Source organism: Anser brachyrhynchus (assembly GCF_964034855.1).
Source record: "Anser brachyrhynchus genome assembly, chromosome: 7".
Lineage (NCBI taxonomy): Eukaryota > Metazoa > Chordata > Aves > Anseriformes > Anatidae > Anser > Anser brachyrhynchus.
This window is the reverse complement of record NC_137701.1, coordinates 16700871-16709989: the sequence shown is the minus strand read 5'-3', so window position 1 is coordinate 16709989 and position 9119 is coordinate 16700871. Positions and strand designations below refer to the sequence as shown.

At 46.4% G+C, this 9119-nt stretch overlaps 1 protein-coding gene across 2 annotated transcripts in view; it reads left to right on the top strand.

Annotated features, from left to right (window-relative positions):
- The first annotated feature begins 1355 nt into the window (after positions 1-1355).
- The window catches only part of ITGA4 (integrin subunit alpha 4), a 37863-nt gene continuing 30099 nt past the window's right edge, over positions 1356-9119 (top strand). Inside the window, exons 1-2 of one of the 2 annotated variants that reach the window (XM_080600363.1) lie at positions 1356-2337; positions 2424-2545. In XM_080600363.1, coding sequence (XP_080456489.1) covers positions 2147-2337; positions 2424-2545 — 313 coding nt within the window. In that variant the 5' untranslated portion in view covers positions 1356-2146. The other variant, XM_080600364.1, reaches the window with a different exon arrangement.

Below are 9119 nucleotides of genomic sequence, written 5' to 3'. Positions count from 1 at the left end.
GCTTGGTTGCATTCATATGTTTTCTGCATCAGCTATAGTCAAAATGATAGACATAAAATTGGTCATGAGAGAGAGCAGAAAGGACAGAAATTCCTAGACCATAAAATTGCCAGGGTGAAGGAGGCTGAGAAATGGCTCTTCCCTTCTTTGGCATTCGAGGGATAGAGCTTTGTGTCCTTTTTTGTGAACCAGAACTGAACCCAAGAATTGTAATGATATCTTGGAGAAATGTCTGGAAGTCCCCAAAACCAGGCTAAGTGGTCAGGGTAGTGGTGAAACAGTGGTTCAATTAAACCACAATTTAGCTTTTCAGATTTGAATCACGCTTGTTCTGCTGCTTTCAGAATGACAGTGAAAACCTGCCTGGTAGAAATGCAGATTCACAGCTGCTGTTGATTGTCATAACTCCTTTGATGTCAGTAGCTGGAAGGAAGACGAAGAGCCGCTGAGGGGCTGTTTAGCTCCTTTACATGAAACAGTCACTACTCCACACCCGTGCTATCCAGGGAAGCCCTCTGATGGTTCTAAAGATGAGTACTTTAAGAAAAGACACGGTGCTGACTGACTGACCGCCCGTCAGGCCTTGCAATGCACTAATCCCATTCCAGGCGTTATGCACCTGAATGCACTTACAAGGACGCGATGTATCACTCAGTGTCCAAGTCTGGTAGTTGCTCAACATTTAGCAGAAGTGTTAATTTTTCCACACTTCGATTAACTGACTGGAAATTAGAGGGTTTCTTTATTCCAGGAAGCTTAAAATGCCGTGTTCCGAATTTCCATTTGGAGCCGGTATTCTACCATCTCACAGTTATTTCTAATGCATGTAATATTAAACAGTTGAAATGACAGTGGATATCTCTCAGCTACAGTAAATAGTCTTTGCAACTAAACTTTCCTCTTTGAAGAACTGCTTATGCTCTTGTTCCTGTAACTGAAACTACCATTGCACGTAGCTGTGCTGCTGTAGGACTGCAGCAGTGGGGAAGCCCTGGTATTCAAGGGACTTCAGTGAGGCAAGGCTTGTCCGTGGAGTAACAGCCTTGGTTTCAACACACACCCAGCCCAACATGAGCTAAATCGAGACTCAGTGACTGACTCTGGAAACACACAGAGCGAAGCTCCTTACTAAGATCAAGGGAGCCTTTACAGGGCCTGCTGAGCATCAGGTCTCCTGCACGATGCTCAAGTTTTTCTTTATTCCCGTGCAGTCCAGCAGACTGGATGGTAATTTTACCAGCTACTCAGCTGGAATGCAAAACTGAACAGGAATGTGAAATGTCAGTTTTAAATGTGAAAAACGTGCCAGGCGTTGTTCTGATTCCACCCCGTGGGGAAGGAAGTCATCGGCTGGGAGCGGTCCTGTGCAACACTGGCGGGATGGGGCTCAGGACTGTATTCTGCGGTTAGGACGCTGGTTTCAGGCTCAGGTACCTCAGGTACCTCCCCACCGAGAGGGGGGCCCAGGAGTACCTCCCAGTGCAACGGCCGAGGTGCAGGAAGGCTGGCAGCATAGATACGGGGACTTTTTCAACTTCCAAAAGGAAGACACAAATCCGACCACACAGTTTCCCTCCCTGAGAACGGACCTGGGCTTGGCTGGGTTTCCACGCCGGGACTCGGGGCAGACGTGCTCAGGGAGCTGGAAACCCAACGGGCAAGGCGGGGGAGCCAGCGAGAACATTTTGGGAGCAGCCTCCCTCCGTCCCCCAACCCCCCCCAACCCGACTCCTCCTGGCCGCCCCCCCGGGCAGGTGTGCCCGGGGCCGAGGGGGGCGCCCTCGGGACCGGGGGGCTCCCGGGGGCCGCGGGGAGGCCCGGAGGCCGTGCCCCGTCCTGCAGCACCCCCTGTGCGCGGGCGGGGCGGGGAGAAACCCGACCTCCGCCGCCTCAGCAGGGAGAGGGGCTGCCGCGGCGCGAGAGGAGGCGGCGGCACGGCCGAGCGGTTCCCCCCCTCCGCAGGGGACACCCCACACGGCCGCGGGGACTGAGGGAGGCCGCCCGGCACGGCCCGGCCCGGCCGGGAGCAGGGCGCGGGCTGCCCGGTGCCGGGGCAGGGCAGGGCAGGGCGGGGGCGGCGCTGCCCCTCGCCGAGCGGAGCGGAGCGGGGAGGCGGGCGGCCGGGTGCCTGCGGCCGGCCAGAGCCATGCGGAGCTGCGGGCAGGCTGCGGGCTGGGCCGCCCCGCTGCTGCTGCCGCTGCTGCTGCTGCTGGGGCAGCGCCTGCCGACGGCGCGGCCCTACAACCTGGACACCCGGCAGCCGCTGCTCTTCCGCGGGGGCAGCGGCACCTTCTTCGGGTACTCGGTGCTGCTGCACCGCCACGGCGAGGAGCGATGGTGAGTCTCGGCCGGGGCTGCCGGGGGGGAGGGCCGGAGCTCCCACCCCCCCCGCGGCCCCTCACGCCGCCGTCTGTGCCCCGCAGGCTGGTGGCGGGCGCCCCGCGGGCCAGCTGGCCGGCCAACAGCTCGGTGGCCAGCCCCGGGGCCATTTTCCGGTGCCGGATCGGGAACAACCCCCGCGGGTGGTGCGAGCAGCTCCAGCTGGGTGAGTGCGGGATGGAGGGAGGGAGCGGGCGGCGGTCTGTCGGTCTGTTTGTCTCTCTCCGCTGCCGCTCTGAGAGCGACCGGCGACCACCTTGGGACCGAGGGCAAGCCCGGTGCGGCTGCCCCATCGGGCCGGGCCGCAGGGGGGTCCCGCACCTCCCAGAGCCTCGATGGGGCGTCGGTGCCTCCCCTCGCGGCTCTGCGTTAAGCGGCCGCAGCTGGCAGAGGGGGCCGGGGCTGGCACCATGTGCCCGGGCCGTCCCTGCGCGAAGCCGCCCCGTGGGGGCTCGGGTGGGTGCAGCCCGCTGGGTAAATCCGCTTTCGGGGCACCAAAACTACTCGTGACCCAGGCGGTTTTTCCAGCTCCAACTCCTCACTGCCTCCACAGTCCCGCGCCCAGAAGGTGTAACTGGATGCGTTTTTCTGGTACTTGCTCAAAATGAGCACGCTTTGTGGTGGGTTACAGTGAATATGTCTGAATTGCTTTGGGGTCTGTTCTTGTCCTCCTTGCGTATGGTACCTTCACTCTACCTCCGTGCTGCATGTTAAAAGTTTCCTGAACTTTCTCTGCCGCTGTGACCAAAACTGTCCAAGCCGTTAAAACCATGAACTCGCCGCCCAGTGAGGATAAGAAGCGCGGGAAAGAGTTTTCAAAATATTTGAAACCAGGGGAAATGATAACGCACCATGAACTGATGTACTTTGAGGACAGAATGCAGGATTCTGTTACAAAAAAGTTACAACAGTAATTTCTCTAGAAAATTAGAATTGACAGATTCTATCTGTTTTTTTCCTACAGACAGAAGTAGGAGTTATATTTTGTAACTAAACTACAGAAAACTAAGATACAAGCAGTTGCTCATGGAAACTGCAATTAAAGTTATTCCAGCCCAAGCACTTTTCTTTTTGCTCCTGAGTGATTTCATTCCAACATCAGATCTATTGAAAAATGATATATAAGAAAGAGCTTTCTTCTCCAATTCCTTGTTTAAGAGGTTTGGAAAAGCCAAAGAAGTAACTAAATGGGTAAAAGAGCATATGTTAAAAAGGCATTAAGGCCCTACTGGATTGGAGGCTAAAACAGCCCCTCACTGTGTAGATGAGCCGAAGGGTACTGAGGTTTTAACTTCTTTGAAAGCTACAATACCTCTGCAGTACTTGATTTACTCATTTAGCCAGTGGAGAGACAAAAGCTCTAACAAAGGAAATTGGTAGGCTTTTCTTCAGTAGCTTAGGGGTTTCTAAATGAAATGGTGCAACAGGTGAATGAAAATGTTTATGTGGTACCAAAGGCTTAGTTTAACACCACTTCCGTCCCCAGATTTAGAGGCTGTAGGTTGCACAACAATGTTTACTCTCTTGTCCTGCACTTCTAAAAACAGTAATACCACAAGACATTTTTTCAAAATGTTTGTTTTCCTTAGTGATAGGTGACATCTCTGTAACACTAAGGTACATCAATAGTATTTCTGAAATTGCATAGGTACTTCAAAAGTATTTCTGAAGTTGCGTAGGTACTTCAAAGAAGTGTTCCACTGTAAAACAAGAAGTGAGGTCAATAAAGAAGCCAAACCATGCTGTGGTGCATGGGATGTAAATGAAGTAGGTTAGTATCTGAGCTTCGTTAAGTCTCTGTCATCCTGCTGAGCGGTCACAGAAATACACAAGGGAATTTGCAATTGCAAAGCTGAACTTAATTATCTCCTGTCTAACTCATTCAGGCTGTCAGCAACTTTGGGACATAATGGTTTTATCAACACCGTGTCTTTCTGTCAGTGACCTCCTTGTTCTTTCTTCTGCTTGGATTCTTGCCAAGTTTGGATTCTGAGCTCATAGAAAAGGATAATTTTCTATGAAAAATGTGCAGGGATATATTACACTGCTGGGACAGGCAAACTGAGAAATAGCCATTTTTATCTTTCTCTTAAATACCTAGATTCACATTTCTTTCAGTAAAAGAATCTTTGAGGTAATAAGTTTCTGATCCTGAGTCAAAGAAATGTAGAGGTGACAACAGGCAACAGAAGTGTTTTGTTTTTTTTTATTTTTTCCTGAACGTCAGAACTCTAATAAACAGTTTTGAAGTACTTAGACATAAATATGTTAAAACACTGTTGCCATTTTTCACTGAAGTAGCCTTGAAACTGGCTTAACTAATTAATGAAGGTTTCATGCACAATTAAGAAGCCTCTGATCACACAAAACTGCTGTTGTGTTTTCTGTGTCACACGTTCCTATCTGGTTGCTCAATAGAGAAAGACTTGCTTGGAATAGTCTTATGCTACAGTCATCCCAGCATCTGAAAATAACTCATCCGGGCATACTTTAGAGGATTTTAATGTTGTTCAGAGTGTCACAGGGATGTGGGCTGGTTTAAGAACCAAGGGAAGCCATGAGATACACTAGTAAATCTTTGTCTTCGCAGACCCTCATTGAAACTTTGAAATCTTTCTGTGATGGTTGAACAGTGGAGTGAAGTTTTCAGTTGCTTTTCTAGTTCTAGTACTTCTGTCAGTGGTCTCAAATATTCAAGTCTACTAATTTATTCACAATTGGAGTATTTTTCAGTGATGGTTTATGTTAGATGCAGAGGCTTGTAATCCATCTGTAGGTACAAATACAACACAGAATGCTTCAGGTATGTTACTTAGAACACCAACATCAGTCTACTAGCTTGTGTTTCAATTTCAAGACCTTGTCCAGGTCAGTTTGGGGTAGTAATACATTACTGCAGGGGGACTTGCACTTCAGATGTTTTGACCTGTTACATTTTGGACTTGCAAAATGGTATAGAAATTCTTCAAGAAAATTGCTCTCATATTTGTAGCCGAGAGTAATTAATTGGACAGCAAACTAGTTACAAAAATTGCCATTGAGTGTAAAAAGAAAAAAAAAGTTTCAACTACAAATACATACAGTAAACTCAGTGCATGTTTTTTAAAATCAGGCCAGCAAGCTCTGCCCACAGTATTGTCAGCCTTCCACCCTTCCTTGAAGTCCCAGCTGCAATTAACCTATGAACAAATTGCCCTCTAGCTCCCCCAGCTGAATCGTTACAATGGAAAAGTGAACATTTAATGGCTTTCCCCAAAAGGCAGACCTGTGTTTCTTCAGCCTTGATTTCAGTAAGTTTTGCCTTTGATACTTTGGCTTTTTGAACTCACTTGCATTGATCATACCCTGCCAGCGATCTACTTGGAAATGTCCTTACTGTGGAAGGAGGACAGGACCTTCTGGGCCTTGGCCTGTTACAGAGTAATAGAAACAGCTCTCATGTAGCTGGTGTGTTTTGGGGGAAGTGGTTCTGGGGGCATTGGAAGGATAAGACTTACCAAATCACTGAAAAGAGAGAAGGTTGCCCTGGGCAAATGAAAAGAGTCTAGTGAGGCGCTGACACCTAGGAGCAGGACATCAGGAGGCCTGTTGTCCTTGCAGTAGACTTTGTAGTTTAATCGGTTAGCATTAAAGGAGTTCTGGGAGGATAAAAAGGATCATGGGAGGCTGTTGGGCATGGAAGGCACTGGAGCAAGTTATATAAAACTGGTTTCTCAGATGACATTGCAGACATCTGTATTAGAGTCCTCGAGGCCAGAGCTAGAAGTGGCTTTTCAAGTTCTGACCTTATTTGTATGCGATTATGCTGTTTCTGTGGATGCGTGCAGCAGGGATTATAGCAGAAGTGTATCTTCCAGCTGTGTAATGTACACAGACTGGGCAATTACTTATCTCTCAGTGACTTTATGACAACGCGTGCTCCTTTTCCCTGAGGCGATCAAGCTGCCGTGTCCTCCTGAGCTTATGCAGTGCTGCTCTGTTGCTTGTGCAGAATGTAGCATTTTCTCTTCTCATTAGATAAAGCCTTTGCAATGTCCTACACGGAGCAGGGGCTCATCACCATGTCCAGGATGCCAGGCTCACCCTTCTCTTGCCCACAAAGGCCTAGCATTTTCAAGGTGTTTGAATACTTGCCAGGCAGAGGAAGAGAGGAGATATAAGGCAGCAGATCAGCAGTGGGCAAAGGGAACCTGGATCAAGAACATGTGGTGGAGCCCAGGGAAAAGGGAATTCAAACCAATGAGCAAGGGTGAATGGTGGTGCTTTTTCTTGTTACAGGCCTCTGAAATACATACAGGAATGAAGTGCTAAGACAAGCAAAACTTCCTTCTGTCTTTGACGTTAGCTGGTTTTGCTTGACTTTCTGACAGAAAGGCTCAGAAACCCTCTTGAGATCTAAACATATGACGCTGGTCTGCTCTGCTTTTTCATTTCCTACAAACTCAAATACACTATAAAACAAGTCCCAAGTAAGTCCTTGTCATGAGAGGACAGAAAGCATTGCTGGAAAGGGAGTTTCCAGAAGGGGCTTTTCTGATTTAAGGGTGTATTAATTCCTGCATGCGGGAATGTAATGGAATTTCTATTTTTGAGGAGGCTTCAATTAGATTAACATGCTTTGTAATTCATGCAAACCATGGAAGTCACCTCCCTTAGGAAGTGAGGTATTCTACATGACAGAATACCAATATTAAATTCCCAAACTAAATTCCAAAATTGTCTCAAAATTGCTGCCGGATGGGAAGGTAGAGATGTATTCAGTATATGGAAATTCATGTCCCTGATGTTAGCAGTGTGGGAGAATTCAGAAGCTTACCACTTAAACCTCAGTAACTGATGGCCTGAAGAAAAATCAACTTCTTTTTAGTAGATGCTTAAAGTAAGGCATTTTACTTCATGCTTATTTTGAGTAAGAGCCCACATGTTAATTACCATTGTTCAGGTGACCTACAGAAATTCATTAAAGTCTAGTAACGTAAGTTCTCTTGGCCCAAAGACAATTGAATGTGATGGCATTGTGAGTGCTGAGCTTGGTTCCTATTTATAGGGACTTCACATACGTATACCCTTGATGTTGTGAGGAAAGGCACATGGGGGAGGAGGAAGTGGTAAAGAGGAGATGAATAAGGGTCAGGTACCTCTTCATCCAGTGAAGGGAAGTGTTTTAGGAAGAAGGTAGAGCACAGTTGTGTTGGTCATTGTGCATCATCCTTGCTGCAGTGCGGTGAGGGATTCCTGACTGCACTGCTCTGGTCTTTCCACCAAAACAGGAAGAAAAAACAGTATTTGGAAAAAGAAGTAGAGAGGTAGCATGGAAGAAGAAAAACTCCTTGCAGCAGTTTCTTCACACAGTTGTTCAATGCTAGGCCTGTCACAAAACAGTAGGGAACAAGCTCAGAGAGAAGGATGACTGCTGGCTTTTATTCCTGCAGATGCTTCTCTCCTGAGTGTTGTGTTTTGTTTTTGTATTTATTTATTTTTTACTGTGATAAAGAATTGCCTTGATACCATGAACGGGGTATTATTTTTGGTTTAAAAAAACTCTGTGACATCCTGGTACAAAATCATTTAAAACAGTTTTAAGAATGTGTACAGCAAAGCCCACAGTCATTCATCTGTCTCCTGGTCACTGAATAGACTAGATAGATGCTTTGTTCTGTTTCCATACTTAATCAATATTGGCAATTGTGTCTCCTCCAAAAGAAATTCAATAAATCCACTAAATGAGGACTACGTTTATTTAAACTGTCAAATGACAATAATAAATTTCAGCTCTGGTGACAGCACAGTTTGGGGGATGGAGGTGGGATTTTTCCCCTCTCGATGTCACCTGTAGCGTTGGTCCTCTGATCTGTATTGGCGCCCTCTTCTGGGTAACTGCAACAGAAACTTCAAAAGTTACGGTTCATCACTAACTGTATTGAGTTTAGGAAAGTCTTAAAAGTTGTACAGAACAACTTGTTCAAAGGACATTATGTGTTTCCTTATTTTATAAGTAGGTTTTTTCCATAAGCAGTGTCATGGGGAGGCATTAAAAAAAATGGTTCAGTGTGTTAATGTTTATTCTCCTGAGCATGTAGTAGGTACTCCTAAGAATGAAAAGCTTTCTTTATATAACATAAAATACTTTTACACGTGTAGCTTTTTCTTTCCATAGATAGTCCAGCTGCATTCTAGGAGGAGGCAAATATTTGCTAGCTTGGCAGTACTGTAATCTTTTGGGGGAGTTTGAAGAAATTTCACTATGTTATCTAAGGTTTAAAGAATTAACTCTCCTTAAGAAAAAAAAACTATGAAACTAGTAAATAAAAACTACTAAAAATACTAAAGAAAGAGCTACTGCTAAATAAATGCAGCAGTGCAAGGAGTACACAGGACAAGTAGACCCAGTGATTTTATATCCCCTGTAGAGGCTGCACTGGTATTACAGCACTTTACTTGATAGCCATTTGTGGTAGAGATATTTTTAAGATCTGCCACCAACTGATACGTAGTTTAGAAAGAAGTTGAATAAATGTTTGCCTTAGGCTAGGTTTTTGGTGGTACTCAGGGGTACTACTGTTTATAAGAAACCTTTAGGCTGAAGAACACTTGTGAAAACAACCCTAGGATAGTCTCATTATTACTTAATGAATGTCTCATAGTGATATAACCTATGAAAGAGATGCTACTTCAGAAAAAAAATTCTTAATCAGATTGAGTGTAACGTCACTTTCTATCTTAGTTTCAATACTGATGGA